Raw genomic sequence first — 18,218 nt, forward strand, 5'->3', positions numbered from 1 at the left:
TCAGATCCCCTGGAGCTATAGTTATAGGCAATTGTGAGCTGCCCTATCTGGGTGCTGAGTTCCCTGGAAGAGTAGCATGTGCCTGTAATTGCTGGAGCATCCCTGTAGCCCCAGTGCCTGACTTTTCCACTTGGGTTTTAGAGGATGAACTCAGGTCCTTGTGCCTGTGCCCTCCGGCTGAGGCATCTCCTTCACCAGATTCTTTGCTCTTTACTCTCACCTTTTCTGTAGGTAACAAGGAAGATATAAATCTTGATTTCAATTCCTCATGTGGTTAACTTTAAATGTTTTTGAAATCATATTTAATTTCCTCAGCCAGACAGGTGGAACTGGGTCTGCTTGTGGGTCATGTAACACAGTGCCGAGATGCAAGGTGTAGTTAGTTCCTTTGGAAGAGAACACAATTGAGATTCAGAAAGATGGACAAAGAGGTCCTGGCTAGATGTCGAGGGGACAGTGGAATGGGACCAGAGCCAAGACTCCATGTGGACAAGTGGGAGCTGGAGAAGCCAGTTGCTTCCTGCACTTGAACACTGACAGGAACCGGTAGAGGAGTAGCAAGTGCTCCTAATCGCCAAACCATCTCTGCGGCCCCAGTGCCCGGCTTTTCCACTGGGGTTTTGGAGATTGGCACCAGTTACAGTGGAATCGGCCAGATTAAAAATGAGTCTCAACACTTCCTAGCAAAACAAGCTGGGACACATCATGCCAGTTCTCTGTTGAATGGGCCGATTGCAGCACCCAAGTCATGTGGTCATTTTGGAGAATGATTGGGGCACTAGCATCTCAGCATGGTGTCTCATGCTTGGAAAGTAATCAACCTGTGTTAGATGTTGTTATGGGGGCCATGAGGTCATAGTGGGGTCTATATGTATCTCATACCTGGAAGGTTGGGTATATTTTTATCTAGTCCTTGCCTGGAGATATGAAATAATTGGACCATTTAAAAAATCTAGGAGAGTTGGAAAGAGACATGTGCTAAGAGAGATGGGACTGGGAGGGCAAAAGGGAGCGGAAAGAGGATTGACCATGGAGTGTCTGGGGAGAGGGGAGCTGAGCAAGTGTAGAACCTTGGAGAGTTCCCTGGCTGCTGGCTAGAGGTTCTGCAGACCAGGCTTGGGCCAGAGCAGCTGCTGGGGGTGAGGTGGGGATGTGGGGCTGGCATCAGTGAGGAATTGGAGCTGGTGATGGTGAGGTTGGCTGTGTTCCTGAAGGGACTGGGGAAAGCCTCGGGCTTGTGTTGGAGGACCCATGGTTCCCTGCCAGAGTCTTGGAGATTAAGTGCTGTAAGGGGCAGGATACCTAAGGGGGAATTAATGGATAGAAGGTGGGGGAGAGGGAGGGAGAAGAGAGGAGGCGGACACAGGCCATTCTCCATACTTGCTGAGTTTCTGGATGCGGTTCTCCCACTTACGGAGATCTGGTGTGGGCTCTCTCACACAGTGGCAATTTCCCTCCCTGTGCTTCAGAGAGAATGTATGTCCAAGAAGAAAGAACTACAAACTTTTCATTCCCACTTACTGGAAATCTTGACCTGTACGTTTGTTTGTTTTGTTTGTTTGTTTGTTTGAGACAGGGTTTCTCTGTGTAGTTGGTGCCTGTCCTGATTCTCGCTTTGTAGACCAGGCTGGCCTGGAACTCACAGAGATCCATCCACTTGGCTCTGCCTCCCAAGTGCTGGGATTAAAGGCATGCGCCACCACCACCCGGCTCGGCTCACCTGTACTTTTTTTTAGAAGAGAAAGAAATTGAACTTTGTCAAGTGTTTCTGAGCTCTTAGCCCCACAAGGTGGTTCTCCGGACAAGAAAGCTAGGCTTCAGTGCACACCTGTTACCTAAGCACTTGGGAGGGGGAGGATTAGTAGTTCACATCCAGTTTGGCCTACAAAATGAGTTCAAAACTGGTCTGGAAATGTAAGAGTAAGAGTCTGTTTTAATCAACCAACCAATCAATCAATTAATCAATCATCAATAACAGAAGATAGACAAGATTACCTCCTACAGGGGCTTCGGTTACTTTCCTTGCACACCCCTGACACTAGGTGTAAGTTCCACATAGGCAGAGGTAGTTGGTAGCCAATGTTAATGTCTGTCAATACCCCTTGTCCAGTATAGCCACATGTCCTGGACATGCAAGTTCCAGAAAGCAGATTGTAGCTACGTGCCTGCAGTGGTCCTGGCATCTCGTCCTGATTATATTATATTAAGTGTATCAGAGATGCTAAGAGAGAAACAGGCCTCTTGGCATAAGTCAGGGGATGAAGATTTTCTCTGAGATGTAAGAGTCTGGGTCTTTGTCTAGGGGGTACTTCTAACCCATAGGAAAGACAGAGTAGCCACAAAACAGGTTGCAGTCAGTTCTGCAAGTTGGCAGAGGCTACCTGGGCCCTTTTTCTTGCAGGCTCAGTTATTGACCGGAAGCCTGAACAGCATTACAGTAGCAAAAGGTGACTCTCCTACCCTGCCTGCCTCCAGAGCTGTCCTACTCTGCCCTTCTCCAGAGTTGACAGCCTAGCAAAGACAAGGGCCCATACCCAGCACATTCTAGCATCGTGGTTTTAGGACTGGACAGAAACAGCACATTGGAAAGGTACCTGGCTAGCCCAGGAGCCAGGGGGTGGGAGGTGGGAGTGGCAGGGTCCTCACAGAGTGATATTTAAGATGGGACCTGGAGGCTAAGTGATGACTAACAAAGTTAAGGGAAGTTAAGAAAGGCAAGTTGAAGGAACAGCACCTGAGAAGGCCCAGAGGTGCACAGAGATGGTGGGGCCTGGGTGGTCCTGAAAGGGGCCCATGGTGGTTGGAGGGGTGATGCTGTGAGATGTAGGTAGAGGCCAGATCCTGGAGGCTCCTGGGGACCAAGTACATTGTATCCTGGGCTTGTCTTGGCCGTCTGGGTACAGTAATGAGGTGAACAGATGCTACTGGAATTTCCAGACCTGACTTAGAGCCCCCTCCTCGTCTCTTCAAGCTGATGCATGGTTCACATGCCATTGAATGCAGACTTTTTGAAGTGTGCGCTCCTGTGGTCTTTAGTACAAGGCCTTCCACAGCTGTCATTACTGTGTAATTCTGGTACAGGTGCATCATCTCCAAGGGAGGAGACTCCGGCCCCTAGCAGTTATTTTGTTCTGCCCTCCTGACCCCCAATCCTACCACACTCCTGCACACCTGCCTATTTCAGACATTTCCTGATCTGTACACAGAATCATCGTGTAACATGAGGTCTTTTTTTTTTTTTCCCGACACAGGGTTTCTCTGTGTAGTTTTGGTGCCTGTCCTGGATCTCGCTCTGTAGACCATGATGGTCTCGAACTCACAGAGATCCACCTGGCTCTGCCTCCCCAGTGCTGGGATTATAGGCATGTACATGTACCACCACCGCCCGGCGACATAAGGTCTTTTTTTTTTTTAATCTAGTTTTTGTGGCCTACCATGATGCTTTCAGAATTCTTTGTGCAACAGAATAATATTCCATTGCCTGGGATTCCATGTATCCATTCATCAGCTGGTAGACACGCAGTTTATTTATACTTTGAGATTACTATGAACAGTGCTGCTATAAACGTGAGTGTATAAGTTTATTTTGTATGAGATGTTTGAGATAGGATTTCAGTGAGTAGTCCTGGCTGGCCTGGAAATCATGATCATCCTGAATTCTGGTGTTACTGACATGTAGTACTTCACTTTGCTCACATCTGTGAGTTTCTGTGTGGACGGACACACAGGCTTAGTCTACTGAGCAGAGTTGTTGGATCGTATGGTCACGTGGTCATTTTGTGATTTATTCCAAAGCAGCCACACCCATTCACATCCTACCAGCAGCGGCTGAGAGTTGCAGTCACCCCATATGATCACTGATACTTATGATACTTATTGTTCTTTGATCTCTTCTCTTTTAGAATGGCCAATGTCTAGGAGAAAAGGGGGTGAGCTTCTGGGCCTAGGGATGTGACTCTGAGGGAAGCTGGCATCTTCCTAGGTAGGAAAGTTTGAATGTAATTGACCCCCATAAGCTATAGGGAGTGGCACTATTAGGAGGTGTGACTTTTGTTGGAGTTGGTATGGCCTTGTTGGAGGAAGTGTGTCACTGCTGGGGCAGGCTTTGAGTCTGGTATATGCTCAAGCCACACCTACTGTCTTGGACCACTTCCTGTTGCCTTGGAATCAAGATGTAGAACTCTCAGCTTCTTTTCCAGCACTGTGTCTGCCTGCATGCTGCCATGCTAATAATGAACCGAACCTCTGAACTGTAAGCCACCCAATTAAATGTTTTCCTTTATGAGAGTTGCTATGGGCAGGCTGGAGAAATGGCTCAGAGGTTAAGAGCACTGGCTGCTCTTCGAGAGGTCCTGAGTTCAATTCCCAGCAACCACACGGTGGCTCAGAACCATCTGTAATGAGATCTGGTGCCCTCTTCTGGCCTGCAGGCATGCATGCAGGCAGAATACTATATACATAATAAATACATAAATCTAAAAAAATGTTGCCATGGTCATGGTGCCTCTTCACAGTAATAGAACCCTAACTAAGACACTGAGCTATTCTTCCCGTGGCTGACCATCACCCAGGACCCCAGAAAACTGCCAGAAGAGGCTCTACTGAATCTGTCACTGAGAAACCATCATTACACCATGACACTTGACTGAGCCTCTTCCCCCAGCCTGAGGAAGCCATGCTTCCCTGGAAGCAACTATTTCTGGCTCCTTCTGCTCCAGGGTCGAGCAATGGTGGGTGGGAAGTTGAAATTGCTCAGTGGAGCGATTTTGGAAGCACGGTGAGATGAAGGCCAGGATACCTTTGCTTTCTGAGTGTGCTGGGCTGAGGGCTGGGATCACTGCGATCCTGTCAGCATGGTGAGGAAGGGAAACAGATCACTGTGGGTGGGATGGCACGCGACAGCTGGGGGAAGGACACCAAGGTGCTCGGAATTAGGCGTGGCGTGGGGTCCGCCCAGTAAAAACCCGACCAGAAGACGCACTGTGTGTTGGAGCTCATTGCAAAGCTGCCTCTCCTTTGTCACGTGGCCTCAGGCTAAATGTCAGCCTCTGTACCTGGGGACCTCATTTGCAAACGGTAATAACAAGGCTACGGAAGTGACTGCTGTCATCATTGCTGTCTTCCTTTCCCACGTGATGTTCTAGAACACCCGGTTCTGCTGGCAGCAGTCTTGACCTTTCCTTGCACTTTTTGCCATCTAGTCCATGGTGTTGATTTGGCAGTGTTTTGGCAGAGTGGTTCAGTGGGCAGGCTGTTGGAGCCCATCAAGCCTGGGTTCGAATCCCAAGCCTTGGGATGAGAAGATTGCTGAGGGGGTGGAGGTGCTTGTTATACAAGCCTGACAGCCTGAGTGTGACCCCTGGGACCCGTGTCAAGGCAGAAGGAGAGAACCAACTCACGAAGTTGTCCTCTGACCTCCATGTGCACACTGTGGTGCATTCATGCCCCCTCCCATCACAACACACACAAAATTAATAATAATAATGATATAACAATGAAGAAAATGATCTTTTCAATAAAGAAACATTTTTTTCAGTATCAAGCCTTTCCCTCCTGCTTGGTCCACTTGGGCAAATCATCTCCCATGCCCAAATCCCAGTCTCTGTTTCCCACCTGTAAAAGGTACAGTCAGAGCCATGGCTCACAAATCCTCCTGACTGCACTGTGAGGACTGGTTGATGTAACGCCTGGAAAACATGCGCTGAGCACAAGGCTCTGCATTGTTGGTCCTGTGCTGTGGGAGATTTGTTTGCTCTGTCCCCCGAAACTGTCCATAAACTGAACCTTGACTCAGAGGACGGCAGCCACACTCAGCTAACCAGAATAAACCACAGAGGTTTTTGGCGGACCCAGATGGAGAGAGAGGGACACAAGGAGGAAGGAGGAGGGGCTTAGGGGTTTTGTGGGCCATTTTGGATCTTGGAAAAGCAGAGAGGAAGGTCAGCTGGGCTTTTCTCCATCACTTTTTGAATCTACCAAGTTCGTACCCTACTATCTGACTCCCGAGTTTCTATTAATAATAGACTAATTTAGATAATCGTTACAGCACTGGGCTACAGAAGGAGTGAGTGAGGGCCAGGCATCAGAGAGAGAAAGGAGTATCATGTCGGGGAGCAGAAATGATGCGACCTGGCACCAGCCTGGAGTAGAGACCATGTGAGCTGGGGCTGATGACTCCTGAGGTCAGCCTCCAGATCCCCAGTGCCAGTGGAGGGGCACTTGCTCCCTGCTTTCTGTTACCCCCCTACTTGTTGCTTTGTTGGTCGTTGAGTTACCCTTCCTGAGAAGCCTCATGTCTGTAAGACAACATGAGAAATAATCCCCACCCAACAATCCGCATCAGGGCCAAGTGGCTGCGTGAGGCATGACGTAGAGGCTCCTGCAGCATGGAAGGGCAGGGTGCCATAGAGAGGTGACATTTGACTGCCATCTGAAGGACGATGAAGAATCTGCTGGCCCACGGTGGAAAGAAAGAAGGCTTCAGATGCAGGGGATATTCCTGTGCCTGGGGCCCGGGAGTCGGGCCCGGGAGTCCAGCTTCGGTTGGTTTGAAAACTGGCAGAAGCCGGTGCTGCAGGATCAGCAAGCAGTCAGTGGGGTGCAGGTAGGATTTGGAGGGTGGAGTGAGGACTGGTCATGCCGCACCTTGAGGCTGTGGGAAAGAAGTGGCAGGGAAGAGGAGATGGCGAGCATGCCGGTCCGGTCATCTAGTTAGATGGCGGCAGGTGGGCTCTGGGCACCTTGCTCAAGGTCCCCCTGCTGTGGGCAGACCCTGCTGTCTCCCTGCTTCAGTCCTCAGGTACAGGAGCAGGACCCACCCCTGAGCTTGAAAGCCACTCACCAGCTCGTGGTCAAGCAGTAAGCTCTAGGGGACAAGGTGGGTCAGACGTCAAAGAAAAACACAATCTCGTCAGCGGTGACTCTTTGCCTCCAGAGAAGGGCCCCATGCAGCCCTTCACTGCAGCTGGAAAGGGAAAGAGCAGATGGCCTTGCTGGCCCAGATTCCAGCCAGATTGCCTGGGAGGTGTGGGTGGAGTGCGGGGTGTGTGTGTGTGTGTGTGTGTGTGTGTGTGTGTGTGTGTGTGTGTGCCAGGAGCAGGGAATGTGGGGGAGGGGAGCAGGAGCCACCTCTTGCCATCTCCTTGGTGTTCTGCCCACCAGGGAACAGGGATGTCCTCCAAGGCCTCTCTGTGGTCTTCAACCAGTGTTTGTTAGAGCTCCCTGGGGAGCGGCCGCTTCCATCTATGAGGACTGGCCTGAAAGCTTGTGGGTGAATCTCAGTGCCCATGAGCCTCTAGTGCCCAGCTCAGTTAGGACCGAGGTGTAGCTCGCCAGTTAGTTTCATGTCTATTCTCTTAGTAACTGATAATAGCAGCTCATAGACCTTCTCTTACTAAATCTTCACAGCACCTTAAAAAAGAAGTCCTCATTTGATCCCCACTTTATAGCTAAGGACCCGAAGGCCGAAGGCCATAGCTAAACACGTTCTTGAGAACAGGTGGTTCGCTCTGATAAACTGATGGCCAAGCCTGGAAGCCGGGGCCTGGTGGGCAAGGAGGAACCCCAAGTGCAGCAACCAGGAGAGAAGCTGGTACCCCTGGCTAGAGGAGAAAGCACGTCCCTTTTGTCTTTGTGCTTCCTGAGCCCCTGTCAACCCCTAGACCCCAGTCTGCATCCCTACGTTGTTCAGGATGCTCATAGAGTTAAGACATGAACCCAGAGAGGTCAATGCAAGATCTCAGCATGGCTGAGCAGGCCACGCGCAACTACAAAGTTCGCCATTCACATAGACTATGGTGAAAACAATCTGGCCTCTGGGTTGGTTGAGATGGGAGCCCTATGTGGGGCCACACTCTGTGGGTCCTTGAAAACCAAGCCTCTGCAGATCTTGCTACACAAGATAGGCAGTGGGTGCTGCTCAGTCTATTGGGACACTCGGCTCTGCCGCTCTGGGTTGAACACAGAGTAAGTGACCCCTCACCAGGCTGTGTTTCTTCTGTCCTGCTTGTGGGGCCTGGAACTCTTTTGTTTGAAGGGTGTGTGTGTGTGTGTGTGTGTGTGTGTGTGTGTGTGTGTGTATGTGTGTGTGAGGTCATCTGATGCTCAGCTGGCCTCAGAAGCATCCCCTCTTCCCCATGGTGGCTGTCAGCTTGGTTCATGGAGCTGTGGAGTGGAACCTTGGCTTCTAATGCCAGCACCTCAAACAACAACAACAACAAAACATTGAGCAGACAAGCACAGAGTCCCTCTTCTTGCTGAGCACAGAGAAAGGGAAGCTGGCTGTGTGCTTGCTGGGTAGTGGGGCTTTGCTCCAGGGAGCTGGGCTCAGAGCCAGGCTCTGGCCGCCTAGTGAGAGCAGCCGAGGCAGCCTTGGCTCGTGGGTATTAAGGGTTTCTTAGAGCTGGAGATGATTTGTCCCACTTCTTGGGATGAAAATAACTGCCCGACTTCAGGGTAATTACATGGCTTGGGCTCCCACACAGTGCAGAGAGCCCCCCGATAATTACTGTGCAAATGCTGTTCCTGGCGGCTGATGCTTATTTTCTGCCTCAGAGAGTTTTCTGGACAGCAAGCCTGAGCCATCATCCACTCTAGACAACCTGAATCTGCTCATGTGAGCAGAACCTTCTAGAAACACTTCCCGGGCAGGGTCATAACGGCCGCTTCTCTCCCCAGAACCACCTGTTAGGCTCAGGGCACCATTGCCAGCTGAGATACAAGCTGGTCCTGGGATGCTCAGTGGCAATATTAGTAGCTTCTTATCACTGTGACAAAAACATCTGACAAGGCAACATGGGGAAGGAAGGGTTTGGCCCACAGGGTACAGTCTGTCCTGGATGGGAAGGCGTGGTGGCAGGAGAGGAAGGTGGCTGGTCACGTTGTATCCACAGCCAGGAAGCAGAGAGTGATGAACCCTGGTCCTCAGCTCTTTTTCTGTTTTATTCAGTCCAGGACCCCGGCCTGTGAGATAGTGTTGTCCACATTCAGAATATGTCTTCCCACTTGAGTTAAACATCTATGGAAAAGCCCTCATAGACATGTCCAGAGGTGTGTTTCTGTGGTGACTCCAAATCCCGTCAACAATGGAGATGACTACCTCAATGACTTTGCCATCATCTCCTCAAGTGGCCCTGGGCTGGAACCACATACTAATACCTCCTATACTCTGTAGGAGGCACCTGCGTGTGGGCAGAGCTTCCTGTCGTAGCAAATGTCTGTCCCCTGGGGTTAGCACTCAAGGTGGTCTGCGGTGGTCTAAGATGAAGAGCCTATACATATTTTCTTAATATTTATTTATTTGCATTTTATGTGAGTATTTGGACTACATGTACATCTGTGTACCACATGTGTGCCTGGTGCCTGAGAATGTCAGAAGAGAGCACTGGATCCCCTGAAACTGGAATTACAGAGGGTTATGAGCTGCCTCGTGGGTGCTGGGAACTGAACCTGGATCCTCTGCAAAGAGCAGCAAGTGCCTTTTATCAATGAGCTATCTCTCCAGCCCTGAGACTGTGTCTTTGAGCTGAGCCAAGAATGTCAAGGTCCTGGAGGAGTTCTTGAGGATTCACTGTGTGTCAGGCCTTAGGAACAGAGTCTTAAACACCAAGCTATATTTCTGCTTTCTTGGGTTTCGTGTTCAGCAGGGAGACAGATACAAAACCTGTAATTAGCCAGTTATACGGGTGTGACTGTGATGTGGTTGTCCATGAGATGCTGGGATCCATGAGTATGTAGAGCAGGAAGGGACCAGAGAGTGTGAGGGAGACCTAAAGGAGGAATGAGGCAGATATGTGCACACATGCATGTGTGTATGTATACCATTGCACATGTGCTCAGATGCATGCTAGGGAGGGTGCCTAGATTATGGCGCATAGATGGATGGATGGGTGGATGGATGGATGGGTGGATGGATGGATGCATCCTGCATGCATGCCTGAATTGTGGATATATGCATGGATGGAGAGATAATTGAGTCTTCCAGGCAACCAGAATAGGCTGTGCAGACCCTCAGCAGTCAGAGGAAGAGTGATTATTGTAGCTGACACAAACTACTGTTGCAGAAAATGTTGGGGGTTCAAGAAATGAAGGTGGAGAGGCAGACGGACAGGATTAACTCACAAGCCCTTCACTGCACAGCTTCAGAAGGCACAAGTCTCCAAACCACAATGTGAATGGCGCCCCGTGGAATCGGGCAAGGCAGTGACCTGGAGCAGGGACCATATCATGCAAGACCTTGCATCCAAGGCAGGGGTAGAAGATGCTATTCTCAGAGCAGTGTGTGTGTCGGGGGGGGGGGTGCAGTGCAGAGAAGGGATTGAGCATTTTGGGATGAAGCTGATTTCCATTTGCAATGCTTACAAGCAGCACTGCCCCCTAGAACTTCCCGTGAAGATGGACACGCTTGACTTCTGTTCTTTCTGCGTTGTGCCCCATGTGGCTGCTGAGCAGAGTGGTGGACACTGGGTTTTACGTTCTTATTAATTCCAGTATAACTGGCCACCACGGCCTGATGTGGCTTGTGGCTCCATAGGGGACAGTGCAGCAGAAGGATCTGGCTAGGACTGGGAGAAGTCCTGCCACACCTGTGCAATGCATCTTGGCCAAGTCTGCTGGAGACATTTTCTTGCTGGGTTGAGGCCTCAACTTCCCCTTCACACAGGTCTCTCTGTTCATGCTGAGGCCAGGGTGCAGTGGGTGTGGTCTAGGGGCAGGGTCTTCGAGGATGGAGCTAAGTGGCTGCCCCACCTCCTGCTCCTTGAAGACTTGAAGCTGTACACGTGTGCATCCCCGTCTTTTCCCTGGCACCTTTGAGGCTGTTGATTAACTGTTGTCCTACAGAATGCCATGCTCTCTCTTAAACGTGCTCCCTCCTCCAGAGGCACATTATTGAGGAGGCTTCCTTAGCCCTGCCCGGCTGCATGACATTGGCTACCTTGGGGATATGTGGCCTTGGCTCATGTTAATGTGGGTGGGAGGAGGCTCAGCAGGGCGTGGCCAGCCTATCCCTTTCACTCCCAGGGTCTCATGCCCCTTCTTTATTAGTACCATGACGGTGGCCTCTCCCACAAAGCAGCTTGTATATACAGCTTACCTCCATGTCCTCAGGCAGCTGCCCCTTGTCCAGCCCTCTGGCCCAGAATTCCACTTGCCTACTCACTGCTCTGCCTAGGGAAGCTGGGTCCAGGCATGAGCTGGTACAGCCCTGCTGGCTATGGCCACTTAGTGTTTTATAAGGTCTAGAAGAGTGGGCTCTAGTGGACTCTGCTGTTGGCCTCATGAGTGGCTTTCTCCGTGGACAGAGTCATAGCCAAAGGCTGGGCCAAGGGAATCCCTTGGTGCTGAGCAGGGTGAAGCCCTCACTGTGAGCCTGGGAAAGCAGCTTGCAGGCTGGCACACAGGCCACCCTCTTCTTTTTATCCTTTGCACATGGCTTCTAGCTGACATTGTGACCTTGGGTGGGACAGCATGAAGAGAAAAGACACTGAGGGGAGAGGACAGGGGCTCCCTAATACTATGTGTATTCTCTGGTTTTCCTCACTTCCTGGATTCCACCACCACTTCTGGGCACACACACAAATACACACATACACACCTGCATGTGATGCGCATGTGGGCACCTAAAGTCTAGGACAGGGGGTAGGAAAACCTCTATCACCTTTCCCCAAGGCTAGGTAGAGCCAAAGAAGACATCTGACACCCATTGGTAAGCCATTGAGAGTGTAGGGTACATCTATGATAATAAAACCAGGCATAGCCAGAGATACCTACCAACCATGTGCTGACCACTATGCTGAGTCCCTGACATGGCTCAATTGATGTCGTATAACTCTGTGTGGTAGAGTCAACATCATTTCCACTTACAGGCGAGGAAACTGAGGCACAGAGCGGAAACGTGTGTTGACCATGATTGCCCTGTCACTAAGACTCCAGGGTGTGGCTTTAGGGACAAAACAGTACTCCATATTGACAACCTATGCCAGCTTCTCACCTCAGCCAGGAGTAGTGGTACCTCCTGTAATCCAGCTCTTCTGGAGGGAAGCTGAGGCAGGAGAATTCTAAGTTGTAAATTTGAGACCTCCTTGGGCTACATAGCAAGTTCCAAACTAGCCTGGGCTGCTAGCAAGACTTTCTCTCAAAACAAAGAAGACCAGAGATGTAGCTCAGTGGCAGAGCACTTGCCTAGCATGCTCAAGGTCTCATTCCCAGCACTGCCAAGAACAAACTCCCAAAAACTCAGATCAGTGACTGGCCCAGAGGAAGATGTGACAGTTGTCAACCCTTGTATGTGTGACCCAGGATAAGACAGGTACTTCTTGGAAATCCTAGACTAAAGACCTAGGTTCTGTGCTCAGTTCCTTCATCTGTGAAATGGGGATGCTGTTAGCATCTCATTATCTTTCTGTTGGGAGTAAGCAAGACCATTTGTGTTGGGGTCTGGGAGAGGGTGTCTTGCTGGGTTCCCACAAGTGTGTGATGGGAACCTCACTCCTGTCCCTTCCTCTTGCAGTACGCTACTTCCTGAAGAACAAGGTCAGCCCTGATTTGTGTAATGAGGATGGACTCACAGCCTTGCACCAGGTAAGTAGGTCACTCTGGGGTCCCTGTCCTCTCTGCTCCCTGATAACTGGTGCCCCAAATCCTCAGGGAAGAGGGGACGATGAGAGAAGAGTATGGAGCACCCAGCTGAAAGGCTTTTGTCCTTTGGAGATGTGTGTGGCTGTCACAAACAGGCCCTTAGAGCCCCTTTGTGTGCGCGTGCGTGTGCGTGCACACACGTACAGTGACAGGCTCTGAGGACAGGGCTCCTTTGTTCACTGTGTCCTCACAGCCAGCAGAGGAAATTTGTGTAGAAGTTGAGAATTGACAAAGTGCGTTCACAGCCACCAGGACATCCCACTCACCCTGAGGACAAAGCTGGCTGACTTGTGTTGTCTAAGGTCACATGGCCAAGAACTCTGGCCATGAGACACGTGCTGTCAAACACATGTCCATTCCGAGGGAGTGTGGTGACAGCCCTCCCTGCCTGGGGACAGCCTTGGCTGTCACCACCCACATGGAGGCTTTGTCTACACAGCCTCCTAACTAGCCCCCAGTGTTCACTTGAGTCCTGCCGTAATTCTTTCTCTGAAGGCTTAAAGTTTACTCAAGGTCAGAACTCGTGTCTTCTTTCTCTTGGCTATTCTGCACAAGACCCCTGAGGTCTGTCCTGTCCAGTCTCTGCCCCTCCCCCAGCTCCCAGGCAGGGTCACTCACTGCCTTCTTCTACCCCATGGTCTCCTCTAAGTGCTCTACATTGCTCTGTGTGCTCACTTACTAGCTTCTGTCCCCAGGAGGATCTTGAGAGCTGGGCTGTGACAGAGGCACTCTATTCTTCCAAGTGACCCCTCCTCTCATCATTTAGCACTAGGGTGGCAGGCTGAGGTCACCTCATCAGCAGTGTCTTCTAGCCCGTTGTGTTCCAGAGGCTTTCCCTGTGCTTGCATATGGCAGATACTTAACATGTGCACACTGAAATCGGTGAATGGCCACACTGAACCTTCCCCTCACCATCACCAGGGTTTTGAGCTGATGGATTTGACTGCAGCCTGGTATGGAGAAACCAGGCCACTGGAACCCCATGGACAAAGACAAGCCCCACATCCTCTACCCATAAGACACTGGGACCAGGCCTTGCCCACAGCCTTCAGCTCCCAGCCTGAGGGCTGTCTGCATCTACTCTTCGCCCTTACTATCCTCCAGGGCCTCAGGCACCCATACGTAGGCAACCACCTCAGTAACCTCATGGATCTTGCCTGTGGGAAGTCACCCAAACTCCAGCTTCATTTACTCTGGAATGCTGAAGATGCTCCAGAGGCAAGATCCTTGGTCCACTCTGGATTTGAGACCTAGAAGGCAACCCCTGAGGCTGGCAGTATTAGCCAGGGCCATAATGATAGGATGGCCATCATGATAGAGTCAGATTTAAGACCTGGAACTGTCACTCACTTGCATGTGACCTTGGACAAGTTCCTTAAGCTCTTTGTGCCTTAGTTTCCTCTCCTGTGAAAGAGAAATATAGTATCCATTTCCTCGGGTTGTAGAGACGATTAAAGGATCACCTGTAAAAACCTTTGCAAGCAACGCTTACCACAGGATATGCAGTAATCAGGCTGAACAGAAAGCTCTGTGGCTAAGAGCACATACTGCTCTGGCAGAGGACCCAAGCTCAATTCCTAGCTCCTGTGTCAGACTTAACAACCACCTGTAACTCCAACTCCAGGGGATCTATCACCCTCTGCTGGCCTCCGTGAGCACCTGCATGCACACATGCACATACCTACACATACACATACACGCGTAACTAAAGGTTTTAAATAACCTGTTTGAAAAGATTTGAGTTATGATTACAGTTTGTCATGTGGCTACTTCACAAAGCACTTCAGTGGTATATCTCATTTTGATCCTCACAGTGACCCTCTACAACATTGTTGTTCCCATTTTACATCTCAAGAAACTGGGGCTCAGGGACACCTCTATTCTGTAGAATGTTTCACAAAGATGGAAATAAATGTGCCATGTGTCTGTGTGGACCAGCAAAGTAGCCACAGAGTTGTGTGGCTAATGTGACAAGAACTGGATTCTAACGCTTATTTGATTTTAGTGAATTTAAATACAGATTGGCCGTGTTAGATGTGAAATCTCAGGGTTCTAAGTCGTGGCTGAGCTAGGGTTAACATCGGTAGCCCTGACTGTCTAGATACAGTGGTTAGCAGAGTCCCACGGGCTCCCTCCAGGTGCTATTCTTGCCTTCATGAACTATTTTTTGTGGGGCCCTCCCTTGGGCTTGGGGTTCCTTCCATTTCTCACCACTCCACCTCCTCCTCTTCCTGCTGATCACATGACTTCCTCAGGTCTAGTTCTCCTGGGGGCCACTGGGCCTCTGAGCACATAAGGAGGGAAAAACTCCCCAGGCTCCGAGCCTAGCTGTGTGGAACTCACCCCTGACTCTACCGCCACCACCACACGTGCCTTGGGTTCCGTGTTGGGACGGTCCTGGGCGGCGTCCACCCGCACTGGCCCCCGACTCTCATCCCCACCCAGGCAGCCGTCCCTTTTTGCCCACCTGCTCTTGTGTCAGATACTCTCCGATGGCAGACAGGAAGTTAGGAAGTGTCTGTGCTTGCAGACGACGCGGTGTGATGTGACCACAGGCACAGAAATAAACAGCTGAGGTGACGCGGTGTGGTCAGCGCTCCCGCGGTGGGAGCAGAGGCCCCTGTAGCGCTTGCAGCTGGGAGCTGGCGGTGGCTTACCTCAGAGGAGAACTGAGACAGGCTTCCAGGAGGAAGGGCACCTGAGCCGAGGCTTGAAGTAAGAGTTTGTAGGAGGTTGAGTATTGTGTGAGGAGTGTGAGAAAGAATATGCCAGAAGGAAAAAGGAACAGCGTTAGAGCAGAGGGAACATCCGCAGAGGCATGAGAAAGCAACCCAGCCTTTCAAGTTTGAGTTGGAGGCAGTAACTAGAAGGCAGAGTGGGAGGCAGGACTGGCCAGGTTGAGAACAGGGCCTTTGGACACAGACTGTTTCACTTTTAATCCAACACTGTGCATTGATTTTGTTATTGTGTGGGCACCTTGTGTTTTTATTTATTTAATTTTTAGGATCCTACTATGCAGCCTAGGCTAGTCTTGAACTAACGATCCTTCTGCCTTTCCTCCCTAGTACTGAGATGGTTGGATGTTGCTGGATTGTAATCTTGAGTGAATCTATTTCTTACTATGTGTGTGGCTTTGTGCTTCTTTGGGCCAGTGGGAAGGAGAGGACCCTCAGGCCCATTTTGAGGGTTAAACGCTGCCGTGAATGGCCAAAGCGAATCCTAGTGCCCGGCTCTTGTAGGTCTTTCCTAAAGCAACAGTTATCACTATTGGTAACGAAGTGAGGTGCTGGTGTCGTCCAGCTGTGCATTGTTGCATGCAACAGGGAAGACTGGGGCCCCTGCAGAGCCTCCTGAGCCTGGCCAAGGAGTGCAGGTTTGCTTCTCTTGAACAAGGGGAGCCTTCTGAGGTTTGCAGATGTCAGGCTGCAAAGCTAGATACAGTAAAGCAGAGGGCATCTGGAGGTAGAGCTGACGCAGTGCATCACTGCATGGAGACAGACACTTAGGAGACAAACACTCAGTTGGCTCTGTATTGGAAGGAAAGAGGCAGAAGGAGTCAGCCCACTGCAGGTGCCGCGTCCCGCTGTGGTTCATAGTGACTATAGGGCTTGCTCTCCCTTCCCTGCCACGTATGCCAGTCAGCATGTGCGCCCCTGCGCCAGCCCTGGCATCACTGTCACAAGACTCCACAGCTCTGGGTATGCAGTCCCCTGGCCCTCCGGTCTCCTTCCTACAGGGGGCTGCCCACCCAGGTCTTCCTTCTTTTTACCTATGCCTGGCTCCAGTGCCCGTGCCTCCCTCTGCTGGCTATGGTATGCCACTGCATGGTTCTCCTGCCCTCCTAAGATGGTCCAGCCCCAATGGGCTGCGCCTTTCTTACCCTGTCTATCCAGAAAAGTACCTGCAGACCCAGCCAGGCTCGACCAGCTGGCAGGGAGAACTGGCTCTCGGGCACCATCTGTGCACCCCGCTGCTCCTTCCCTGCGTGCTCTGCTGGTGCAGAGTCCTGGCTGGCTGGAGATATGCGGGGAGCTGTGGTGGTGTCCCACTACACAGCGTCTGGGATCGTGGGCTCACATAGGTGCCTCTGATCCTTCTGCTCACCTCCATGCTCTTCACATATATGTAGTTACTGATGTTGGTCAGGCCACCACCGTCCCTAAACCAGGTGACTTCAACATCTGTTCTCTCTGTCCCTCTCAATGTGTGCGCGCATACACAAACACACATACGTACACACATGTAGACATACACATAGACACAGACACACACATGGAAGCATACAGAGAGAGAGAGAAATACATAGACACATACACACATACACACATACACACAGACACACACACACAGACACACACACACACACACACACACACACACACACACACACACACACACCATCCTCCACATGGAACCAGCAGAGTGAAATGGTTTTTGGTTTTTGTTTTTAATAAACAAGTCAGGTTGTGCTATTTTTAAGAGTATAGTTCACCCCTGCCTCCTGTTGCTCTGGAGACCAAACCTGGCTTAATTGGACAAGGAGGGGTGAGCTCATGTCCTCTGATAACCACAGAGTGGCCACTGTCACCATCCTCTGTCCCCACCTCTGTTCTCCCTGGGTGAGTGTCCCTTGGGGAGTCTTTCACTCCCTGTCCCCGGGACCTGTGTTCTCTTAGGGGAGCTGCAGAATTGGACCTTCCCACCTCATTTGGGTTCACTCACCTATGCCCACAACTCCATCCAGGTAGGAGCACAAACAGGCTATCTCCTTGAGGTGACTCTGCCAGGGACCCCAGGGCCTGCTGGGAGGAGACTTAGTCACTTGGGAACCTCTGCAAGATTTGCATTCCCAGGTCAGAGATTAAAAGTTTCAAACAGCGATGCAGGGTGATACTTTAGAGGCCGATACCCTTAAGGAGGGTGTGGGCTGGGACCCCAAACACATCTGAGCAATCCTGCTTGAGCTGAAGGGTGATTAAGAGTTCCTCTTAGGATGTTGACTGGAGAAAGCCGTCTGGGATTTTAAAAGCTCATTCAACTTGAATGCAGCTCCACTAACACTTTATAAAAACACTTTATAGCTGACTGGGGCTGTTTGCCAAGGCTGTTTTTATCTTGCATGTTATTAACTTCTTTTTTTACTCAACCAGGAGACTGACTCTAAGAGGTAAAGCGTCTTGCCCAAAGTTATAAAGCTGGATTCGAACTCAGGCTGTCCGTCTCCACCGTCCTGCTCATGGTCTCTTGTGGGGAGTGTAGTGTGTCCCCACCAGGGTTCTGGGCCATGCCTGGCCTCACTCTGTGGCCTCTGTGTCTCTCCCAGTGCTGCATTGACAACTTTGAAGAAATTGTCAAGCTGCTGCTTTCCCATGGTGCAAACGTGAACGCCAAGGACAATGAGCTATGGACACCCCTGCATGCTGCAGCCACCTGCGGCCACGTCAACCTGGTGAAGATCCTCGTTCAGTAGTACGTGAGCCTCCCTCCCTGGGGCAGCCTGCCCTCCCCTCCACAGATGGCTCTTCTCATATGCATTAGTCCCTTCCTTCCTTCCTTCCTTCCTTCCTTCCTTCCTTCCTTCC

The 18,218-nt window shown here is 50.9% G+C and overlaps 1 protein-coding gene across 3 annotated transcripts in view; it reads left to right on the top strand.

Annotated features, from left to right (window-relative positions):
* Ppp1r16b (protein phosphatase 1 regulatory subunit 16B) overlaps positions 1 to 18,218 on the top strand; it is a 99,581-nt gene that overhangs the window by 62,072 nt on the left and 19,291 nt on the right. For all 3 annotated transcript variants that reach the window (XM_028889245.2, XM_028889244.1, XM_037205408.1), the window contains exons 3-4: positions 12,509 to 12,579; positions 17,960 to 18,105. In XM_028889245.2, the coding sequence (XP_028745078.1) occupies positions 12,509 to 12,579; positions 17,960 to 18,105 (217 nt within the window). The remainder of the gene's footprint in view (positions 1 to 12,508; positions 12,580 to 17,959; positions 18,106 to 18,218) is intronic.

The sequence above is a fragment of the Peromyscus leucopus genome, chromosome 4 (genome assembly GCF_004664715.2).
Source record: "Peromyscus leucopus breed LL Stock chromosome 4, UCI_PerLeu_2.1, whole genome shotgun sequence".
Classification (NCBI taxonomy): Eukaryota; Metazoa; Chordata; class Mammalia; order Rodentia; family Cricetidae; genus Peromyscus; species Peromyscus leucopus.